This window comes from Rhipicephalus sanguineus, chromosome 5 (assembly GCF_013339695.2).
Source record: "Rhipicephalus sanguineus isolate Rsan-2018 chromosome 5, BIME_Rsan_1.4, whole genome shotgun sequence".
Taxonomy (NCBI): Eukaryota; Metazoa; Arthropoda; class Arachnida; order Ixodida; family Ixodidae; genus Rhipicephalus; species Rhipicephalus sanguineus.
In genome coordinates this window covers 195,584,619-195,609,776 of record NC_051180.1, presented here as the reverse complement: position 1 = coordinate 195,609,776, position 25,158 = coordinate 195,584,619, and the positions used below count along the sequence as shown (strand labels likewise).

Genomic DNA, 25,158 nt, shown 5'->3' with positions numbered 1-25,158 from the left:
GTACATTTTGAACATCCCCTATTACTACAAATAACACCCCCTACACTTCCCTGGCTTTCTTGTCTGTTAGTTCTAATTAATGTTGCGTACAGCAAAGAAAAAATCACAGCATATCCACGTGGTGAATGATGATGAGTGGGGCGAAGCGAACTCGCGTTGCAGCACGGCGATGGCATTGGCGCGAGCATGGTCCTTCTTGATGGAAGATATTGTAACTAGATTGTTTGAGAACCACAATCTGTTGCACACACCGCAACTATGGCCGAAACTGTTATCAAGGAAGTCCCGCTGGAAGCGCGCGTCGGCGCCTTCGGGCAGAGCCCGCCTGATGCGTTTTGCAGCCACTTCACGTGCTCGCACAGCCTCGGGCCCTGCCTGCCGGTACGCGCGCATCCTCGCCGCTTCACGGTCCTTCACATTTTGCAGCTCCGATTCGCGCCGCAGCCGTGCAGCTTCGGCCTCGCGGGTTCGAACGGTGGGGTCTTTGCGCCGCAGCCGTGCAGCTTGTCGAGCAGCATCGGCCTCGCGGGCTCGAACGGCGGGGTCTTCTCGCCGCAGCCGTGCAGCTTGTCGAGCAGCTTCGGCTTCGCGGGCTCGAACGGCGGAATCTGCTTCGCGGCGTCGACGTGCAGCTTCGGCCTCGCGGGCTCTCACCTCAGGATTCTGTGTGCGAGCGCGCGCTGCCGCCGCCTTCCGTGCCCTCCATTACGCAGCCTTGTCTTCCATCTGGCGACTCCGAGCTAAAGAGAAAGCGTGCCAAGATGATGATGATGATGATGTCCTCTTCTTGATGGCGCTCACCCAAAAGGGGTGGGCCACGAACCGGGCGGCCGGATGCTTAAAGTAAACACCAATGATACTAAACAAATCTTTAACGAGCCTCATGGCGCGTTACTTCTGAAACGTCGTCTTCTTCTTCTACTGCATACCAGAACGCGCGCTTCTCACGAGCTAGAGGTGGCTACTACAACGCTACAAACGGAGGATGGACAGACCCACGGCATAAGAAGCTTCGCCCCTAAAACGAACCCTTAAAATTCCCGTTTTTTTGTTCATTCATAGTGGGGCTCTCGCTCTGGCCGACTAGATGACTTCACGTAGTATTCGAGGTATTATTGTTCAGCTGCCAGCCAGGCAGAAAAATAATGCTCCACACTCGCCGTCATGGCTATTATCCGCGCTGACTAACACTCCTAGGTTTTAAATGGACATATATACCCCAGAAAGTGGACGGGAGGGTGACCGCCGCCGTAGCTCAGTGGTAGAGCTACGGATGCGTTATTCGAAGGTCGCAGCTTCGGTCCCTGCCGGGGGCAAATTATTGTTTCTACCACTTTACTTTCTTCCCGCTTTACGTTATAATTACTAGAAATAACATCCCCCTATACTGCCCTTCGCGTTCTTGTCTGTTAGTTATAATTAATGAAAAGGGAACACTTCCTTCGGGGAAGACATTGAAGCCAGGTGATGCCCACCGCCGGTTGCATGGGGCCCACGAGCAAACCAAGGAAGCATTGAGAGCGCTTGTGGCCGTTGAGAAGTGCGTGCAGTCACTGATGGCGATGCGCGCGCACGCGAATCGCTGCAAAAGCAATATTTTTTTTATTTTCCTTTCGGCTTCTTGCACAGTCGATTGGGGCCACCCTCGTGGACTTTTCCAGCGCGCAGACGTGTTTAAGCGGCGAATACAATGCCCAGGTAGCTTTTGAGTGTCACTACATTACAATTTGAGACACTTAAGGATCTAAAAATCACTTTCTGGATTTTATGGACTTCCCGATATCACGAAAAATTTCGAGCGTGCCATTACATAGGTAAATAATGTTTCAACTGCTTAGCTAGTCAAAGAACGGAACAATAATGCACACATCTTTTTTATAGCTACTTACTCCGTGTCCGCGGCACTGGAATATATTCTACGCAGTACAAAAACACGTACCATCATGGCTATCATCGGCTTACACGCAAGCTTACAGGTTTGTGTATTTGAATTATGAAAGCATGTTTCACTCATTTTTAACGTAATGTAACAGTGACGTATTTTCGCAATACGCTGAACGGTCCTGGAAAAAGCAATATGGGAGAGTTTCTTCGTGGTAGAAAAACCAGCGTGACCAGATGCACGTCAAACATGGAAAATTATTCGCCGTGGCATCGATGCCTGTGATAAAATGACCTCGCAGCGATACGACAGCGGCGAATCGACGGCGTCTTGACCGTTCAGTACACATGATAAACCAATATGCTGCGGGCAAGCCACGCCTTATACTCAGCGAAACAGGGCCGGCGGTGCAAAGAGTGTGGTGTTTATGCGCGCGTCATTCGGGGATCGATTCGCGAACCGTGAGTGAAAAGTGGCGTCAACGTGAGGGGCACCCATTTTAGAGGCAGAAGTAGGTTTTTCGCCTGGCGACACGCTTTTCTGACTTACGACGTCCTCCGAGACGACAAGGCGAATGGATCTTGATCAGTACTAGAAATGTGATGCAGCATAAAATGCGCTGTTGAGCTCATCGGAAGTTTTTTCCTGAGCCGCGATTCTAGTATTATACATGCACCAACTAATCAAGTTGTTAGATTTACCTGACTTGACGGACAGGTGTATGTGGGTGCGCGACTCGTAGTAGACCCAGTCGAAGCCAGCCTCGACGGCCAGGCGCGCCAGCATGCCATACTTGGAGCGCTCGCGGTCACTGGTGGTCACATCCACGGCGCGGCCTTCGTAGTGCAACGAGTGGGGTGCGTGGTGGCCTTCTTCGTCCCAGCCCTCGGTGACACGCAGCCGCACCCCCGGCCACTGGTTCATCACAGACACGGCCAGCGTGTTGAGCTTGCTCTTGCATCGCTGCAGAAAAGGGAAAAAAACGCAATGAGGATTTCCTGGACAGTGTTGCCGTATGTTATTCGCTGTCTTTAAATTCATTCATGGCTCAGAGATTCTACGATTTCCGTCATATGTGCAACAATTTTTATTCAGCTATTAACATACGCAGTGACAATTCTGTGGTCCAGACCACAGAACAGAGTGCAGTTTTATTCTGTGGACCACACAATAAACTTGCGCGCTGTGGACTGTGCAGAAATGTTCTGTAGCCCAAGCAGCCCACCTTTCTTGACGACGGTTTTCTGTCACAAATTACGAGGGTTCATTCTGTAGTCTGGTCCACAGAACAGGCACTGTTAATGCCCTCAGAAGAAACTGAACCCACCCCATGAAGACTTCGATTTGCCAACGCTCGAGCTCCCTTGACGACAGCTTCTCTCGCGAATCTCAATATGTGCTCGCCGTTTTGTGAATCGCTTTTGAAGACGCGTATACGTGAAAGATTGCAATGTTTTGACATATGCCAGTATTGATATCAGCCGCAGAAAAACTTGTTATTGTGAACGGAAGCAGCAAAGCGAAGGCGTATAATGATAACAAATGACAGCGGTTCTAAAATTTCGTGAACCTGAACTATCGCGTGCGGAACACTAAATCACCACAGTACGGTTGTGTCATGTGAAAACGTGCACTAACATTTGCACGGGAGACTCTAATTTTGAGCAATCCTTCTGAATGGGCGCGGCCATAAGTCACCCGTAAAAGAACGCTAACGCCACCGCGAAAAGAAAAGGATTAGAATAACAGAGAGCTGAGCTAGTTGGTACGTATTCATTCTAAAAAGAGACAGGGCTTTCAGCTGCGGCCGCTTCTACGTAGGACAGACGGGCCGATGCATTAACCAGAGATTGTTGGAACATAAGAGATCGCTAACAGGAGGCTCACCATCTAATCTATCTTTACATTGCCGAGATTGTAAGTGCACGCCAAAATTTGATGAATGCGCAGTGTTGTACCGGCATAGAAATGAAGAAACGCGTCTGATGATTGAAGCATGGCATATCGAGAATAGTGGTAGCGCATGCGTGAGCCAACCGTCGATTAGCTTGCATAAAGATGAAATCAAATGCCTTAACAGTTATCTTCCACGTAGACCGCCACGCGTGCCGGATTGATAGGTTCGCCGGTTGCATGGGCATGCGCAGATAAGTTTTCGTGCCTTCTTTCTTTTCAGCCGTTGTGCGTCTCTTCAGTTGTTAGTCGGCGTTTGTGGTGTCCTGATCTCTTTCTTGTGTCCGTGTTTGCACGCCCTGTCTCTTTTTAGAAAGAAAAGGATAATAACAAATGACAGCATGTATAAAATTTATGGCTTTGATCCATGGAGTACGCAACGCTCAAGCCACTTTCGCCGCAGTACACCTGTGTCAAGCAAAAGAAAAAAAGCGCAATAAGATTGCCGAGAACCTACTATTTGTCACTAGACACAGCACACTTTGTCAATTAGATACACTTGCACGCGCCGTATAATTACGAGTACTAGTATGATCGTCAACGTCTGAAAACTTTACAGAAACAGCTAAAGTAGCCCCTTGCCAATCTCAGTGCACTTTTCTTGCACGACATTAATGCACTGCGGTGAAAGTAACTACAGTGTGTCCTGATGCGAGAGATTAGGGCCAGAGTATTTTAGTAGTGTCGCCCTTTGTCGCTATGGTTCCCTTCTCGCGGTGGCGTTGACGCTGTTCTTAAGGAGATCTGTGGCTGTGTTCGCACAATCAGAGGGATCACTCAAAATTTGAGTCTCCCGTGCAGATCTTAGTGCACATTTTCTTTTTGCATGACACAGTTGTACTGTGGTGAAAGTGACTTAAGTGTTCCGCACTCGATAGATCAGGTCCATAAATTTTTAGAACCGCTGTCATTTGTTATTATACGCCTTCTTCTTGCTGCTTCAATTCACGGGAAGTTTACCTGCTTTGGCATGTCAGACCAGCAAGCATGCCAAAGGTGGGCTTCGCCTTCGTATTTCGAACCTTTCACGCATAAGCGTCTTCCATCTCGCGTACTATGACCGGAAATGGCCTCATTGGTCCGGAATTACATTCACAAAGATGCTAGCGAATATTGCGATTCGCGAGAGAAGCTGTCGTCAAGAGAGGAGGGCGCAGTGATTATTCTGTGAATTAGACCACAGAATAAACCCTACCAATTTGTGAGAGAAACCCTTTGTCAAGAGTTGTGGGGCTGTTTGGGCTACAGCGATGCCTGGTGCGCACGGTCCACAGGCCACAGCACGTCTCTTTGGTGTTGTCCACAAAATAAAGCTGACCTTTATTTTGTGGCCTAGTTCACAGAACAAAGCTGCAGTTTGCCCTGTGGTCTGGTCCACAGAATTGATTGGGACTCTATTCTGTGGTCTGGTGCGCAGAAACCGTCGTCAAGAGAGGTGGGCTGCTTGGACTACAGAACATTTCTGCACAGCCCACACCGCGCAAGTTTATTGTGTGGTCCACAGAATAAGGCTGCACTCTATTATGTTGTCTGGTCCACAAAATAAAGCTGCACTCTATTCTGTGGTATGGACCACAGAATAGTCACTGCGATTAACATACTCTGAAATAAAAGACGGCATGACAAAGTGGGACTGCCAAGCGAATGTTTATTGCGGCAAAAAAATGTCTGCTAGACCCAGCGTATTAGCAAGAATTTGCCGTCATGATGTTGACAAGCACTGTAGCTGACCCACAACCATGTTGTTAAGATCTCCCATTATGCTGGTGATCTTTACAATGAATCTGTTAGCGCCTTGTTGGTCGGCATATTTTGTGACGTCCTGCGCCTTCCTCACTGAAAAATGTGAGCCCATCCTAGACGAGGATGACGAAAAAGCTTCATTGGCACCAAGAACTGCATGAGCCTATAGGGGAGGGAAGCTCAGGGGAAGATGGTAGCCCTTCCGGCCTCTCTACGTGACCTTCGGGCTTCGGCAAACCATATGGTCCGGCATGTGATGCGGAGTTGGTTTTCCGGCCTCGAGTTACAACCTTCCATCGCACCAGTCGCTTAGCCCCCTCAAGGGCGCCATGTATATTTGGGCACTTATGGCATACATGACTAAGGTGCGCTCGCGGAATCGAGCACGGCAATTAGGTGAGGCGTCATCCTGACGAATTGCAAAATTGATAAAATGTGCTTTCAAAGAGTGGAATTGGAGCCAAACGACCTGCTCGGGACACTATTTTACAGTGTTGTACGGAACGGCGTTCCAAGGAACGACGTTCCAGGAAAAAATTCGGCAGATCCCACGTACCGTGGCAGTCGATGTTATGCGAAGCATGCGGCGGGTAGGTGACTGTGGCGTAACTTTTTTACTGAGCGACACGTTACGAAATGACGCTAAAGATTTGTATAAATTTTATACCCACACATATATATGTTGAAGAGCCGCATATGCTTTATATATTCAGTTGTTTACGGTTGAGTAACGCTGCCAATGGCAACGTGGGTATTACCAACACCAGAAGAGGTAAGCTGATATGTAGTGCTTATACATGTCCCGAGAACGTACGCACGCACGTTTCACGAACCCGTGTGCATGTGTGCATGACGTTCTTGACAGTTCTTGAGCAAGGGCATCATCACCGTGATCACTGAGCACCAGCAGCTTGTCATGACTTGTTATAGGATCGTGGTGACGAAGGGTCCATGTGTGGTGAAGTGTGTGGTATAGTAGATCTGTTGGAATTCGTGGATGCCTCGGTCATTTCACCGACAAATTGTCTGTCGACAGAGCCGGCGACATGTCGGAACCTGAAGCCACCCTTCGCGTTGGTGAGGTATAGGCCGTCGAGGCTGGTAGGCCTGGATAGTGCTACGTAGACGAACATCAGTGGATGGTGTTTGTCGTATTCATAGACTACCTGGGCGTATGTGGCATACGTAGCCTTGTCTACAAAGCGGCTGTCAATCAATCTGGCATCATCCTCGGTCAGCATGAGGCCATCGCCCAGCTTCGTAAGAAATCAAGAGGACACTGCGTCGTTCTGGTGGACTAAGTGCACTTTACGGTGCGGTTATGTGAACGTCATACGTAACTTTCGTTCATGTGTTCCTCCGGGGTCGAGCAATGCTTCAATATATCTTGCTGAATCATAGGAATACAAACGCAATGTTTATTAGACTGCTATAAAAGCGGAGCCAACACTGGAACTACAGACGTTAATCTGTTATGACGCCGTATCGTAGGAGTACACATCGTAGGAGTATCATGTAGTCTTTATTGCTTTCTTGTAAAATTATATAGCCATCACCACAACCACAATTGACGTTCCACCGTTATTACGCCTGCGTAGGCTGTTTTTCCAAACCAATTTATAGACCTGGCGTGGCTCAGTGGTAGAATACCTGATTGCCACGCAGAATGCTTGGGTTCGATTCCTGCAGGGAACGTAATTTTCATTCTTTCCATTCATTGAGTAAACGCTGCCGGTGTTAGTTTTCCTTAACGCTCTATCATTTGAGTTACCAATGTCTGTTCTCGCCGTTCCTGGGTAGATATAAACTGCCAATCACCTGTGGCGCATACCCGTACACCGCGGCCCGTGGTAAACGGGTATGTGCCACACGTGTCTAATGCCACACGTGTCTAATGTCTAATGCCACACGTGTCTAAAGGGTTTGACGACGTACTCGACAGGATTGTAACGTTATTCATGTCATGACCCGGCAGTGATATTCGTCAAATCCTCTTACCCTCCCATGCAAATTTTGGTCTACACCAAGTTAAGGAGGCGATCATGAGAGCACCCAGACGTAGGCGGCTAGATAGATAGATAGATACGTAGATAGAAACGCCGAAAGTGCCAGAGGTTCGCTAAGAAATGCTTCGCATTTAATAGTTCCTTTTGGGGGGAACGGAGGAACGCCACCGTTATATTGAGGACCGGTGGAACTGTAACGGTAACTCGTTACGTTTATGAGGGAACGGCAGAGGGAACGGCGTTCCTTCTATAAACGTTCCACCTCATTGGACAGGCGCACGCATACAGCGCATCATGCAGAGCAGGGCGGATGGGCGACCGCGTGAGGCGCAAAAATCTACCGTTCACCTGTCACGTGACTATGAAGCATCCTGGTTTGCACGTATAAGTGTTTCGTGTTTGCACTTCAAGGCACTCGCCGAGGTGCAGGGAAGCGCGCGACGCCGAGACCGACCATGTAATGCCGTGATCAGGTGAACATTTTCAGGCACTGTTTCTTTAGATGATAAAGTAAAGGAAGGTGCACTGAACAACAGCGTCGCGCAGCGTTGAGACGGCCACGCAACGGTATGGGATTCGCGTCGTCTTCTTGGCACCTTGCAAAGAAGTGTGCCGACTTCTGACAAGAACAAAACAAGAGATGTCACGCAAGAAGAACCATCACATGAAGTATACCAGTTGCGTTTCTAACGTTACATACGAGATGCCCTATTCGTGCGGTCGGTCTTACATATAGGCCAAACCATCCGATGTTTCAATGAGCGTGCACAGGAGCACAACCGATCCTTGCGCACTGGCACGGGCAGCAATCTGGCCTAGGTGCTTTGCAAGAAATGCGATAGCAGAAACTGTTTGCCTGATCCGAAAAATACAAAATTCCTATCGAAGCTAAATCTAGAGCTGAAAGGGAAGTCGTCGAGGCGTTTTACATCGCAAAAAAAGGAGATGGCTGCGTCAGCTCTCCTTCCATATCACTATCAAGAGATGGAATTCTTAGATGGACACATCAGGTCACTCCCGCGTACGTGATGCGCACGCGTTCTTGTTATTGTTTTTAACATTGTAATTGCACGATTGTTTCTTGCTTTTATGTTTTGTTATTTTGAAGAACTCATAAATCACCTGCTTTCCGTAAATAAAGTCAGTTGGAAGGTCTGCGCTTGTGTGTGCGTATGCATGTTCCTGTTATCGTCCGGTCTTCTTCGCGCAGTTTAAAACATTGTTGAAGGTGTTCCTTCAACATGCGAGTTATATCCACGGCTATCGGTCTACAATATTAGAGTTCAGTTCGACAATCATCGCATTGGTAACGTCTCTGTCATGCAATAAACAATAGGCGTACATCCAGCGCTATATTCTTGTTGCGCCCGCTGAGCCTGCCCTGGCCCCTACGACCTCGGTTGACTTTGTTGTGATTTGTGTACAACACGGCAGTACCCTCTAGCACTTCCATGGAACGTGTTTTGAACATTGCCAACGAAGTGCTGGCGAGAATTCATGTTTGTCTGTCGGATACCAACACCGAGGTACAACTGTTGATGAGTGCGAACAAGGGACTTTACTAAGTTGCGAATATGTATCGTGGACATTATTTTCTACTGACACAATAATATTGAATCACCACTCATCAAACGCCTATGCATTGTCCCTTTTGATGAGGTTTTTCGCGCAAGAAATTTAATTATGGTGGTGTATGTGTGGAAATTTCTGGTTCACTATCTGAAGTGCAGTATCCTGACTGTGCACTTGAAGACCTACGTGGAAAGTCCCACATGTGTTGCATTTGTATAGACGAGCACGAAAGTTGGAGTTAGACGTGTGTAGTATTGCCGGTGGTCTCTAAAAAAATTCATCTAGGCGCGTTTCTTTAGATTCGTTTTATGTACACCTGCTTCCGGCGATGACAAATTCGTATTATATATGTAGCTAGATGTGAGTTTTATATTGCTCACTTTATTTCACCTCAGGATTATCCTACACTATATTTTGATTAAAAAGTCAGATGTAACGCTAATGTAACGAGACGTTTTAATTTTCGAATTGTAACTGGAACGCGTTCCTTCCGCGTTAAGGGAACTTGTAATGGGAACTCGTTTCAAAATTAAGAAGGAACGAGGAACGAGCTGTCGTTCCTGTTTTAGAGGAACGTGTACAACACCTCTCTTTTATGGGGTGGAAGGATAGCTCATGCCGGACTTCTGTCAGTGTAATGTATACGGCAGTGGAGTACAAGCATTCCCGCGTGCTGCGCAGTGGCGTACCAACTCGTTCGCGAGTGAGGGGGCTGGCGTCGCTCACTTTGTCCGCCGTGTGTGCGTATATATATATATATTTCATTTGAGGCGATTTTTATATTCATAGAGGTGATCACATCACTTGCTTTTCAAAGCTGTTTGTTTTAAATCAATGAAGAATTTACACAAACAGATTGTGCAGGCTGGGCCGCCCTATACCGCGGCAACAAACAGAGCAGTGTTTAATAACATTTTGGAAATATTACCGTGAAGTTTAAAAAGTACACCTAAACTTAACTTGATCATCTGAGTATTCCATCAGCAAACGTCCCAGTCTTCTTAGTTTGGCATTGTAGATACGATGAGTATGAAGAACCTGATATGACTCTAGTACCTTAAGTTCTCACTTCTTAAACAAAACATGCGGCTGGCAAAGCAAGGTACTTCGCAGAATTCTTCAGCATAAGCCGAGTGCCAATTTCTTTACTGTTAGAGCCGTCTAATATAAAGCCTTTCTTAAGAAGAAGACCAAGTTCAGTCGATTAATTCTTAAGCAAACCACACTGAGCTGGTGTGTATAGTTATAAGATTATAAATGACTACGAATTTATGTACTAGGTGTCGTTCCTTGCCCTTCTACTTTTCCCAGCTTGGGTGGGGGGTGGACAGAAAAGCGGTGAAGTGGCCCTTTACTTCTCCCCTCCGGTTCCTCCAAGGAAATAGGCTGCGTAAAGTGTTAGCTCAAATTTTCCTTGAAAAAATGTGGGCGATTATAACGTTAAACTACCCCGCATTGTTTCCTTCCGTATTGGCCGCGAGATCGAGCAGAGTCGGCACCTAGCGGCGAGCGGACGAAAACCCGTGGTGTGGATGGCCCCTTGCGTCGTCTGTTAGCCACACCTTGTTCGCATGTGTGCGTACGTCGTGCACGTCCTCAGATTACAGCTTATTTCGTTGTGCTAGAGCAGTATCAAATGCTTGTACGCGTGCCTACACGATATACATAAGCATTTCGCCTTACGAGACTTGTATGCGCCCTAATAAGTGAGTACAGTACTTGTCGGTATGGCGCTAGGTCTAACCGTCCATCCACCAAATCATTTCAATGTGGGTACCACTTTCTCGTTCAAGCGCATCACATAGTGCATTTAGCGTCGTCCTAAACGAAAAAGAAAAGTACTAGATGTCGAGGTGAGAATGCAGAACTTCAGCGACACCATCTCGTGATACCGCAAAGCATGAACTAGCGTCTGCAGATGATGTTTAGCGTTAAAAAAGACCTGAAGCCACGCATTTCTACACAGTAATTCACGCAAAGAGAAAAGCAGAGTGCACAAAGTTCTACTTCATCGAATTCCGCAGAAATACAGGCTCTATTTCTTTGCAGTCGCTAGAGCAAGAAGTAAATACTTAATTGGCTCAGTGACGCAACGTTGTTTATATTGTGGTATAGGCTGAACACAAGTTAAACACGTGCAAATAAAGCAAGGAAAAAACATCGAGCACGACACGAAGCAAGACACGAAAGGGACCGAGGGCCAGTACCCCATTTATTGGCAGATTGCACTTCTGTCACACGTAATAGGTACGTTAGGCCGGTTTCGTGCATTCATGTGGCAATGGAGAGCGTATATATTACCATTAGGCTGCAGTCAACGCGCTTTATTCGCCGACAATCGACTCAAACCACCTACGGCGAAGCGCCGCTGAGTACATTTGTATACCCGCTGCCGACCGCCCATCCACACAAACGCGGCGACGGTGCTGCCACCTATAGCCCGATCTCGCGGAAAATGGGTCGTTATACCTGTTAATTATTGGCCAAAATTTTCTGGGTCATGCTCACAGCACCTGCTCGTAAAACGACGCAACAAATGACTCTTAAGTGACCCACGGCGCAATTACCGCGTACGCCTGACTGCGTAAAAAGTAATATTAATGAACTATTCTCAATGTGGCGTATTGTTTTTCATTGGTTCTTCGCTATTCGGCAAATTTTTTCAATGTGCCATAAAATCGCCTCCAATTGTTACGTGACCTCACAAGTCTGCGAAAACTCGCGGCGCTAAAATGAAGCGTGCATGATAAGCGGCACATTACTGTGTTGAACGATAACTGACTTTCTTTCGGAATAGCCAGACAGTGCCTCTTTCTGAACGTAATTTAAGAAGGCTGCCCGCCAATCACATTGCAGCGGCTGCTTATAGCAACGGGCGAGATGGATCCATATGTGTATGATAGATACTTTCAGTTGTATTGTAACGATGCTGAGCTGTTTTTGCGCGTGTAGAACTTGCTGTAAACTCCTCGTTGCTGACAAAGAGAGAGAGAAATAAACATTATTAGAAACAGAAACACTCCTTTGCAGGTAGGCAGCCTTCTTAGTCCAGAAAACCGAGGACGCTGATCATCTCCCTGGTGAGGTAGATCAAGTAACGGGGCAACCTTGAAAGCTGGGCTTCTCAATGTGCTCGAGTCCACTGCCTTTTTACAAGCCGCCACGATCGCTGCAGGCTACCATATGATAAGCTAAGTGAAGCAGGCCAATCGGAGACTAAAGTGTGAATCTTTTTTAGCTGTTTTGGATAGGCACAACAACAATACTGGACACTTCTGCACACTTATCAACTCACAGCAGCTTGAATATGGAGCAGTGGCGATGCTATTCGTTTTCAAAGAAACTGAATTTCCTGAAAAAGGAGAGCGCTTGATCGGGCTATAAAACGTTTACTCGTTCCTGCCCATATTTGCGTCGCGGATTACTTAACTTTCAGTTAAGGCAGGGCAAAATCATATCATGACAGATTGCTGTAATGTTATAGAGCACCTGCTGAGCGATAGCCTCCTCTGCAATGCTCGAGAGCAAGACGCACAAGAGTACAAGTAGAAAACAGCGCTACGAGACGGGACAAAGAAAGGGCACAAACACGGCGCTGACTATCAACCAAATGTGCTTTTATTCCACCAGTCCGCATATTTATACTCCACCATGACTAAAGAAAGCATAACAAAAACACCAGAAAAAACCGGTCAGCCTGCGCAAAGGCAAGAAAAAAATTTAACTCGACAGAAATTTTATCTCCTTCGGAAGCAGTGAAATCGAGGGGAGGCTAACACATGCCTCGCCGCCTTTACAAATGTGATACGCTTCAGAAACGAGACGCGCACGTTCGTCATAGTACTTTGATAGGAAACTCGTATCTTTAAAAGATGGCTGGCAGCCGCATTCATTGCAATGAATGGACAGTTGACTGTCTTTTGCTTGTTTAGAGACCTTGTTCGCGTTACTATGTTGGTCAAACTGGCCGGTGTGCTAATGACCGCTTGCGCGAGCACGTGAACAAGGTCTCTAAACAAGCAAAAGACAGTCAACTGTCCATTCATTGCAATGAATGCGGCTGCCAGCCATCTTTTAAAGATACGAGTTTCCTATCAAAGTACTATGACGAACGTGCGCGTCTCGTTTCTGAAGCGTATCACATTTGTAAAGGCGGCGAGGCATGTGTTAGCCTCCCCTCGATTTCACTGCTTCCGAAGGAGATAAAATTTCTGTCGAGTTAAAAAAAAATTTTTTTCTTGCCTTTGCGCAGGCTGACCGGTTTTTTCTGGTGTTTTTGTTATGCTTTCTTTAGTCATGGTGGAGTATAAATATGCGGACTGGTGGAATAAAAGCACATTTGGTTGATAGTCAGCGCCGTGTTTGTGCCCTTTCTTTGTCCCGTCTCGTAGCGCTGTTTTCTACTTGAAGTCATGCACCAACCAGCCCAAATACGTACCCTACTGCACAAGAGTAAGCAGCCCACACCGCAGGTAGCTTACAGTGCGGGGTCATGACACACGGATGACGGTCGTCACAGCAGAATCGTGGGACAAATTTTGTTACAAAATTACGTTATTGCTGCGTGCAAGTAAAACTTTGCTTGACTTCTTAGTTTGCAGCCAATCTGCAGCCCAGTCTGCAGCGAACAATAACTACTGTAAAAATTGGGGGGGGGGGGCGCTCCGCCCCCCCAACATTTCTCAGTGGGGGGCTTGCGCCCCCCTTGCCCCCCCGGTAGATACGCCTATGGTGCTGCGAAAGGAAGGTAAACCACTGTCCGGTTGATGTGTGTTCGGGCTTGTTCATGGTCGACTGTATTCGCGGGCCGCAGAGAGCGGAAACCCATTGGGGTGCGAATATAGGTTTGGTAGGAGGTATGAATTGCATGATAGGCGGGTGCAAGAGGCATAGCATAGTCACGAATCGTCGGTTCTCAGTATGAATCCTGCCTGCGTGTCAGCAATTTCTAGAGCTCCTCAGCAGGTGCAGCCATTCGGTTTAAGGCGGTGTACATGAAGGTTTGTGGGAATCGTTCCAACTGCGAAGGCAGAATGGTGATAGTATTCTGCCGGATCTTCATAAGCGGCTGACGTCGAAGCTGGATTGCGCTTATGAAAAACCCTGGCTTGTTGCTACCCACCAGCCATGATAATGGGTGGGAAGGTGTTTTGCGTTAATGGGATATAGGGACTGTCGCTAATACAGTTGGGGGTGAAGTGGTGGGGTTGTGCATCCTAAGGGTTTATTTGAGCGAGGTGCCTGCCTGTTCAAGGCTGGAACAGACGAGTCTAGTGCACTGTAAACGATAGTATACCGAGATGGGAGGTTGTGTGGCAAAATGACCGGTGGCCTCATATATACTTCGACTCATGCTGGAGAATGTGCAAGCATTCGATTTCGTTATACTCCCGTGGGCGACGGACGGAGAAAAATGGCGCGCATTGCCGGATTATACTCCGATGAACAAGGGTCTGAAATCGCACTTTCTTGCAGCAAATACTACGGCACATCGCCCGGCTGCTGCGACTGTGGCTGCGTTCCTGAGTATCAGCATTGTGCGGTTGTCAAGCGACATCGCGGCCAGCTGACACGACAAATCCTGGAGGCTTTTGAAATGGCTATGCTGGGCAGCATGTGCGTGAGCAGGCCTCACACACATGCTCTCTCTGATGGTTGTACGCAAAATGTGCATGGGTTACTGTGATGATACTAATAGTTTGTTCGTGTTATCTTTTGTTTATCATTGTCCCTTATTTCCATCGTTTTGCACTGCGCTAGCATATATCGCGTGGTGTTGACGATTAAAGCATTGTTGTAAGTCAGCGCTGTTTGTGGTTCCTTTTCTCTTGTGCCAGGCCCCGGAAAGTCTCAAGTTCCAGCGATCGCCACAGAGGGCAAAAAAATCAACCGCGGCGAGTTCCATCGAGATGTGCGTATAATGGAACTCCTAACTCCTCTTTTAGCGGTCGGATAAGTTAGTTCGCATTTTCCGTGTTTGGGGCGCTCAACGTGGTAAAAAATTTTATTTCAGAATATATCAGAACGTTGTTAGAAGCTTAGTTACCGTGTCATTTTTCATAAAGCAAGTAGGGACTAGTTTTTGTGTTACTTCTAGAGTTAACAAAAGAGCTTGATTGTTTCAGGACAAGTATTGAGATTACACTGACGCTCGAAAAGCAGCAGCCAATTGGCATCGATTGCGCTTCAGTCGTTTATTCCATTCAAATTGTACCGCGGTCGCTTTCTGTGATCGGCGTTACGCAGCTCCGTTTTAAATCAGTTTTGATATAGCAATGCGAGTTTGTGCGCCCAACTTTACATGCCGCTGCCACAAAGCGAACATGCCTAATGCCTGTGAATCATGTCAGCTGCGGCGCTTCACCGGCTGCACCAACGTTTATAGATACTTTATAAACGTTAGGCTGTACAGATTCCAGCGTGAAAATTCAATTCCGACAAAGAGCTCGGAGGCTACCTACGAAAACGGAATAACCATGCACCATGTGGGCGTGCGCACCGGTGAGTGAAAATACACTGCTTTGCATTTGAACATAGCTTTCTTTTTAAATGCGAAGCATTTCTTAGCGAACCTCTGGCACTTTCGGCGTTTCTATCTACGTATCTATCTATCTATCTATCTATCTATCTATCTAGCCGCCTACGTCTGGGTGCTCTCATGATCGCCTCCTTAACTTGGTGTAGACCAAAATTTGCATGGGAGGGTAAGAGGATTTGACGAATATCACTGCCGGGTCATGACATGAATAACGTTACAATCCTGTCGCGTACGTCGTCAAACCCTTTCCATTAGACACGTGTGGCACATACCCGTTTACCACGGGCCGCGGTGTACGGGTATGCGCCACAGGTGATTGGCAGTTTATATCTACCCAGGAACGGCGAGAACAGACATTGGTAACTGAAATGCTAGAGCGTTAAGGAAAACTAACACCGGCAGCGTTTACTCAACGAATGGAAAGAATGAAAATTACGTTCCCTGCAGGAATCGAACCCAAGCATTCTGCGTGGCAATCAGGTATTCTACCACTGAGCCACGCCAGGTCTATAAATTGGTTTGGAAAAACAGCCTACGCAGGCGTAATATCGGTGCAACGTCAATTGTGGTTGTGGTGATGGCTATATAATTTTACAAGAAAGCAATAAAGACTACATGATACTCCTACGATGTGTACTCCTACGATACGGCGTCATAACAGATTAACGTCTGTAGTTCCAGTGTTGGCTCCGCTTTTATAGCAGTCTAATAAACATTGCGTTTGTATTCCTATGATTCAGCAAGATATATTGAAGCATTGCTCGACCCCGGAGGAACACATGAACGAAAGTTACGTATGATGTTCACATCACCGCACCGTAAAGTGCACTTAGTCCACCAGAACGACGCAGTGTCCTCTTGATTTCTTACGAAGCTGGGCGATGGCCTCATGCTGACCGAGGATGATGCCAGATTGATTGACACCCGCTTTGTAGACAAGGCTACGTATGCCACATACGCCCAGGTAGTCTACGAATACGACAAACACCATCCACTGATGTTCGTCTACGTAGCACTATCCAGGCCTACCAGCCTCGACGGCCTATACCTCACCAACGCGAAGGGTGGCTTCAGGTTCCGACATGTCGCCGGCTCTGTCGACAGACAATTTGTCGATGAAATGACCGAGGCAGCCACGAATTCCAACAGATCTACTATACCACACACTTCACTACACATGGACCCTTCGTCACCACGATCCTATAACAAGTCATGACAAGCTGCTGGTGCTCAGTGATCACGGTGATGATGCCCTTGCTCAAGAACTGTCAAGAACGTCATGCACACATGCACACGGGTTCGTGAAACGTGCGTTCGTACGTTCTCGGGACATGTAGAAGCACTACATATCAGCTTACCTCATCTGGTGTTGGTAATACCCACGTTGCCATTGGCAGCATTACTCAACCGTAAACAACTGAATATATAAAGCATATGCGGCTCTTCAACATATATATGTGTGGGTATAAAATTTATACAAATCTTTAGCGTCATTTCGTAACGTGTCGCTCAGTAAAAAAGTTACGCCACAGTCACCTACCCGCCGCATGCTTCGCATAACATCGACTGCCACGGTACGTGGGATCTGCCGAATTTTTTGCCAGTTGAGGGCTCTCGGTCACCTGGCGACTTTGTATGTATTGCTCAACTCTGTAACTGAGTGCTGCTTGTCTACGTGTATACTGCTACATTCACGATTGTCAATAAGCAATGTAAGCTTGCTTGCTTGGTGTGCTTTTTGCCAGTTGAGGGCTCTCGGTCACCTGGCGACTTTGTATGTATTGCTCAACTCTGTAACTGAGTGCTGCTTGTCTACGTGTATACTGCTACATTCACGATTGTCAATAAACAATGTAAGCTTGCTTGCTTGGTGTGCTTTTTGCCAGTTGAGGGCTCTCGGTCACCTGGCGACTTTGTATGTATTGCTCAACTCTGTAACTGAGTGCTGCTTGTCTACGTGTATACTGCTACATTCACGATTGTCAATAAACAATGTAAGCTTGCTTGCTTGGTGTGCTTTTTGCCAGTTGAGGGCTCTCGGTCACCTGGCGACTTTGTATGTATTGCTCAACTCTGTAACTGAGTGCTGCTTGTCTACGTGTATACTGCTACATTCACGATTGTGAATAAACAATGTAAGCTTGCTTGCTTGGTGTGCTTTTTGCCAGTTGAGGGCTCTCGGTCACCTGGCGACTTTGTATGTATTGCTCAACTCTGTAACTGAGGGCTGCTTGTCTACGTGTATACTGCTACATTCACGATTGTCAATAAACAATGTAAGCTTGCTTGCTTGGTGTGCTTTTTGCCAGTTGAGGGCTCTCGGTCACCTGGCGACTTTGTATGTATTGTTCAACTCTGTAACTGAGTGCTGCTTGTCTACGTGTATACTGCTACATTCACGATTGTCAATAAACAATGTAAGCTTGCTTGCTTGGTGTGCTTTTTGCCAGTTGAGGGCTCTCGGTCACCTGGCGACTTTGTATGTATTGTTCAACTCTGTAACTGAGTGCTGCTTGTTTACATGTATACTGCTACATTCACGATTGTCAATAAACAATGTAAGCTTACTTGCTTGGCGTGCTTTTTGCCAGTTCAGGGCTCTCGGTCACCTGGCGACATAACGGAAATATTTGTAGTAACGTTAGGCTGCCGCGCGCACGAATACAACCCCGGCACAGCAGTGAATCAACGCCCAGAACCAGCGGGACCACCCGCACCCGCCAGCAATGCGGCAGCCGTATTGCCCTAGCGCAATGATGATGATAGTTTTCGCAGCGCCATCCCTTGGTCGGATACTTTAGTTGACAACGACACCGCTACCTTTATTTCCGTTGCACTGTCAAAGGTACAGTTTCCCTTCTCTAAATGGTTGTATATGTGTTGTGTGCTTGTGCTGCGTCATTTGCTCTGTTTTCTTTCCGCTATGTCGTACCAACACGACCAACCATCCACTTTAACGACTTACATCTATGCTCTGCCGTCTTCATTTCCATCCCCCCTCCTCCTCACGTTCACTTTCCTTTCCCACCCCTTCCTATACCTGGCTATGCTATAGCGATCGTGCCTGCCTGGTAACATACGTGGCTTTGCCATGATTTACCCTCCCCTTCACATTCTCCTCATTCTCACTTTCCTTTCCTGCCTCCTTGCTATAAATGGCTATGCATTGTTTTCTGTGCGTGACACCAAGCGGCGACATAGGATGACAGCATATTCCCTCCCTTCCTGTTTTTCCTCCTTCTCAGCCTCACTTTCCATTCCCGTCACCTCGCTAAACAGGATATGCTAAAGATGGCTATGCTATACGTGCGTTACGCCAAGCGACGACAGCATACGACAGCTCGGGCCCCTAAAGTGCTCCGCACTTGAAAGCTGATTTCGGGCTCGCGCTACGGTAGGCGCTCCGCTCTTGGAGCAAAATCGCTGTCATGTGAAACAATCTTAGAACATAGTCGAGGAGTTTCACAGAATCAGCTTGACGTCGTTGTAAAATGAGGCTTAAACCGAGCGCATCTAGACGACATGACAGTGAAAAGATTCTATCGTAACAGCGATATATGACACCAATGGATGGTGATAATGTGGTACAATGGTGGCCACAGTCATCTTTTAATAAATAGTTCTCAATGACGTTTGCATACCCGCGGCATCACCAAGAGCCACCGGCGACTCTGTGGTACTTCATATCAACAGCCATATCACTTCAATGGCAATGAATGCCTTGCAAAAGCAGGCATTCCAAATGGAACACGCGCTGGCTGTGCCGCGCCTTTTTTGGAGAAGCTACTTCCCTCTCTCGAGCGTAATGGGCGGCGCTGTCGACCATGGAGAGAAGAGGCCGCGATTGGCGGAAAATCACTTTCTCCCTCTCCCGGCACCTTTTGGCGTTGGCCAGCAGCGATGCTTATTATTTGCTTAGTCTGCGAAGTGGCATCCTCTCCACGGCGGGGAGTCCCTTCCTGGTACGTGACTTCGTGGCCACCTTCTCGGCACCCACAGCAGGAAAGGAAAAAAAAATGCTGGCTGGAGTGGGGCCGGGCGCATGAAGCACCTGCACTGAATCCACGCATGCGCAGGTGGAAGAAGAGGCTGTCGAAAACCGGACGCGGCCGCACCTAGAGCGGTTTCGCACCCTCTTGTAAAGACGCGTTATGTGGGGCCGAACAGTAAAGGCGAGGAAGGCGCCTGGCCAGTTTATGGCGAGAAGGCAATCGCAGACGCAGCTACAGCCGCCGCTGACACGACTGCACTGTGGATTTCCCACGCTTTCAGATGTGCCTTTTGGTTTGAGCGTTTTACAAGCACTTGGAGGTTCAAAGGCTAGCATGAATACGCGATAAAAATTCGAAACATTGGTAAGCGTAGTTTGGGAAGCACGATCAAGAAATTGTGCCCTTAAGTGCGGAGGCGGTGGCGTTCTCTGATGCTTGTTAAGGCCGTCTCGTAATGACGGCACGGTTTTAACAGATATTTATTGCGATAAACCTGATAGCAGGAGGAACGCGGCACAATAAAACAAATGCACGAAAGACAGTGCACCGAAAACGAGCGCTGACGTACGACTGAGGTGTGTTCTTTTTTTTTTCAGTAAACGACACTTTGACGTACGCACAAGCGCTCAGCTCACTTGTAAAAAAAAAACGAAATAAAATAAATTGGTGCCATGGGCTCCGGCAGCACCCCGGAGTCTAAGAACCCTTATGCAGTTGTACGCCAAAATGAACATGAAGCTGCTGGGATGCAATGGCGTAAGAGCAAAGGTGCAATCGCTTGATGATCAAGGATTAATGTTGCACACTGTTCTGCAGCCCTTGTGACAGCACGGCGCAAAATAATGCTCGATAGAATAAAGCAAAGCGAAAATTACATATTTTACGAACAGGAACGTCCACTGTCTAACTCGAGTTTCAATACAAATTTAGTTCAGCTTTGTTATACCAACGAGTCATGGCGAACAGCTAGGGCTCGCATGCTTGCATGGCAGTCGACGGCGCCGCTAATATGAGCGCATTTCGTATCTGTTATGTTACTGCGAAGCACGGCTAAAGCGGCAACAATTTTCTGTTTAATTGCGCGTGTCGGTATTTGTTTCCGAAATGCCGTAATACAGATCTGACGACCAGTATGCTTGAGCTTCGCCCTCAAGAGTAGAACGGTATAACATGATCGGAGCCCATTCGCTTCTCAGTGGTCCCCTTAACCGTGCCGCAGCAAGAGAAACATCTGTGCGCGCAACAGTGGGCGTTTGAAACTCTCCTAGAATATTTAGGAGAGCGATTCGTTGGGCAAGTTGGTGATCCATAATGTTACTACCAGCGCAAAAAAGGACGAGGGACCAGGAAGAAACACAGACAAGCGCTGGCTTACAGCTGAAGTTTATTTCCGAAACGAGACAGAATATAATGAAACGGCACGTGGACAAAAAAGATTGCAAATCACTTATTTGCAAAAAAAAACCCAAAACAGTGTTATCAGCCTACACCACTTGCGGTGGTCATGCGCACAGGACATGTACCGAACTTCTTTTTCCATCAAGTCGATGGACGGGACACTGACGCACTTATCGCCAAGTTTCGCGATTTCTGCAGCCTCCATTATTCCCGCGTTAATTGAGAAGCAGATCGCCCCACCACACGGTACCTCTCGAAAAGGGGTTTGCGCTCAGCAGAGTCACACGTGCTGCAGTGAAGGGCTAACTGCGCACTGTTCATTTGCCCAACATTGTTGCTATGTTCGAGCAACCGGTCGTTCACGCATCGGCCAGTTTGACCGACGTACTGTTTTCCGCACGTTAGCGGGATGCTATAGATCACGCCCTCTACACATTCCGTGTAACGGTTTCGATGCTTCACCTGGCAACCAGGTTCCTTCTTATCAAGGGAAGTGGTTTTTGCAGCCAACCTGGAAAGCTTCTGGGGGGCACTAAATGATTGGCTTTTCTGGGGGGCACTGAATGATTGACTAAATGATTGGCCTTTTCGCGTCATTGTTACTGAAAGAGGAACCTGGCAGAAGTCAATGGGCCTGTTTTTACAGGATCAACTTCAGTTAACCGGTTTTGATGACCCTTTTTACCTAAAGAATTCAGAGCAGGTTTTGGATTTTCTAAAAGAAAACCATCGCAGGTCCCTTAAATATTTTTCAGTTGATGTTAAAGATATGTACTATTCCCTTCCTCACGACTTGATTTTAGAATGCGTCGAGAGGCAAATTGATCAGTTTGGAGCAGTTCCCTTTCAAAACAAGGCAGGTGTTAGCGTAAGTGGCTTTCTGGAGATGCTTTTATTCTACTTACGTTCTACGTTTGTTGCTTGGAATGAAAAAGTTTTTCTTCAAAGAACGGGCATCTGTATCGGGGCATGTATTGCTCCAGCGCTTAGTAACCTGGTCATGGCGCAGTGTGATAAGAATATTTTGGAGCATGTACCGTCTCTTTGTCTGTCTTTCCGTTACGTGGACGATTTCTTGGTGTTCCTTGAATGTGATGAGAAGGCGTTTGATCAAAGCGTAGATGCGATTTTAGGCATTTTCCAAAAGTGCTTGGACCCCTTGGACATTACGCATGAAAAGCCAGAAGATGGGAACATGCGGTTTCTCGACATCGCTCTGCATAGCCACCCTAACCATATCTGCTGGAGCTATGAGCCGCGTGCTCGGAAGCCAGGTTTGCCGTACCAGTCGGCACATTCAAAATTAGTGAAACGTGGCATTGTTAAGATGTGCATCAAGAATGCTAAGTCATGCGGGCATGCCCTTCATAGTTCGTTCACGCAGCAAGTGGACCGCATGGAAAAAGCGGGTTATCCAAGGCATGTGGTCGTTCCGGTGGCTGAGACTATACTAAAAAGTTACAAGTCTCACCATAACCTCGGTGAGCCGGGATGTGGTACTTCTGAGTGTACCAAAGTGAAGACGGCCGTTGTGCCTTATGTCCACGGTGTTTTAACACGGTCTAAAAAAGATAGCCAAACGCATCCATGTTCGCGTGGCATTTAGTGCCCCCCAGAAGCTTTCCAGGTTGGCTGCAAAAACCACTTCCCTTGATAAGAAGGAACCTGGTTGCCAGGTGAAGCATCGAAACCGTTACACGGAATGTGTAGAGGGCGTGATCTATAGCATCCCGCTAACGTGCGGAAAACAGTACGTCGGTCAAACCGGCCGATGCGTGAACGACCGGTCGCGTGAACATAGCAACATTGTTCGGCAAATGAACAGTGGGCACTTAGCCCTTCACTGCAGCACGTGTGACTCTGCTGAGTGTAAACCCCTATTCGAGAGGTGCCGTGTGGTGGGGCGATCTGCTTCTCAATTAACGCGGGAATAATGGAGGCTGCAGAAATCGCGAAACTTGGCGATAAGTGCGTGAGTGTCCCGTCCATTGCCTTGATGGAAAAAGAAGTTCGGTACATGTCCTGTGCGCATGACCACCGCAAGTGATGTGGACTGATAACACTGTTTTGGTTTTTTTTTTTTGCAAATAAGTGCCTTGCAATCTTTTTCGTCCACGTGCCGTTTCCTTATATTCTGTCTCGTTTCTGAAATAAACTTCAGTTGTAAGTCAGCGCTTGTCTGTGTTCCTTCGTGGTCCCTCGTCCTTTTTTGCGCTGGTAGTAATATCTCCTAGAATGTATGGCTACTGGAAGTGCAGTTGCCAAGTGCTCAATACACCATAATTCATCATATTGGGAACCATTGAAATAATTTGTACGCGTCCAAGCCAATACTTGCAGCCAGGGGCGTAGCCAGAAATTTTTTTCGGGGGGGTTCAACCATACTTTATGTATGTTCGTGCGTGCGTTTGTATGTGCGCGTGTATATATACGCAAGCAAAACTGAAAAATTTCGGGGAAGGTTCGAACCCCCCCTTGGCTGCGCCCCTGCCAGGGGGATGAAACTTCGCGGTTTTTCTGTCCCGTGACCGCAGCGATCCTAATGTTTGGGGGCTGTACTACATACGAACATAAATGAACGTTGTTGTTCCATTTTACAATAATTAACAGGTTACTTAAGAACTCCGGAGTTTTTAATACGCAAGTGAACCTAAAGGTTGCAGTTCGAGGTTGCGAAAATACGAGTGCCACCCGGAGTGTAAAACGGGAACTGCGCATTCCTATCTCTCACGGCGAAAAAGGGGCGTTTCTTGTCGCGCGCCCATGTGTGCTACGGCCTACGGTGTCCCAAAGGCCGCTTTTACCACCGTAACGTTTGTTTCAAGGAAACTGGCGAAACCCTTGCAAGCTTCAGCGAAACAGACGCAGGAATGGATTCGCGCCGTTATAACAAATCGTGCTGTGCTGAGCGTGTCGAAAATCTTCACGCCACGCCGGCATAAAATTCTTTAGGATCCCGGCGGACGAAAGGTACGATGTGCATGCTGCTCTCTTTGCTTTTCTACGCTTGCACGGCATATCAGGATGCGGTTGCAGGAGTAGCGTAAAATATTCAAGTTGTGCTTTTAGTGTATGAATGGGATGTTTAGGCAATAAATCATTCAAACAAACTCTGCTCTTTAATCTTGTCTAATTTATCTGTAGACGTAAACAAAAACAAAGTCTTAGTTAGAATAAGTGGTGAAAAAATAGGTGGATGGGTAAACCTTTATCCACCAGAACGCAACGATTGCCGTTTTGATCATGTGGCGGGTTGCGCAACAGAAAGAAGGTCGCGCGCTCGCCATCTCAATACCTTCCACTCGCTCAATTTGGCTTGCTGGTGCATCCCAATTGAATGTGGTGCTAAATCACCCCCTCCCGCCCACCACTCTGATCCTCAGTCCTCATCAAGATGGCGTCCCCCGAGCGTGTCAGCAATGCGCCGCCATGTTTTAGCACCGCCCCCAAACACCAGGTGTTCGTCCGGCGCTGCCAGCGAATATCGCGTTCCATGGATGGTATAGGAAGTTTCACCCCCCTGCCCCTGCTCGCAGCTCCACACATTGCTGATGCCGTTGCTGATGATTACGATTACCTATATGACGGAGCGCTTTGTAATGGATGGGCCTTTGAACGAACCACGTGTTGCGCAGTTCACATGATGTGACGTCTGGTGCAAATCTGTTCTTCTGCCACGCAATGTTACATCCATTAAGGGAATTCCTCGAGCTACACGATTCCTGTGTAGAGGTATAGGGCTTTTTTCCGAACCGATCTCGATAAGTGGCGTGGCTCTGTAGTAAATCTGACGAGGGTAGCGATGCGGGCTTGTTGGTCTGTCATGCGCCAGTGTGTGTGTGTCCTTCTTCCCTTCGTTCTTGTCTTTTCGCGCCCACATCTAAGAATCTGTAGTAAAACATCTGTCTGCTACTCAGGATGCCTGGGTTCGAATCTCAATTGAACCGAAGATTTTTGTTATTTGCGTCAATGTAAATTTTTTGCTCAAGAAGAACGCCAATTTTTTGCTCACAACCAACACCGCGGCGTCGACAGCAGAATTTCTGCGAAACGAGCTCTTCAACGCGTTAAAAG

The 25,158-nt window shown here is 47.5% G+C and overlaps 1 protein-coding gene across 2 annotated transcripts in view; it reads right to left on the bottom strand.

Moving 5' to 3' along the window:
* LOC119394554 (indian hedgehog protein) overlaps positions 1-25,158 on the bottom strand; it is a 349,717-nt gene that overhangs the window by 50,405 nt on the left and 274,154 nt on the right. For both annotated transcript variants that reach the window (XM_049415828.1, XM_037661875.2), the window contains exon 2: positions 2,584-2,845. In XM_049415828.1, coding sequence (XP_049271785.1) covers positions 2,584-2,845 — 262 coding nt within the window. The remainder of the gene's footprint in view (positions 1-2,583; positions 2,846-25,158) is intronic.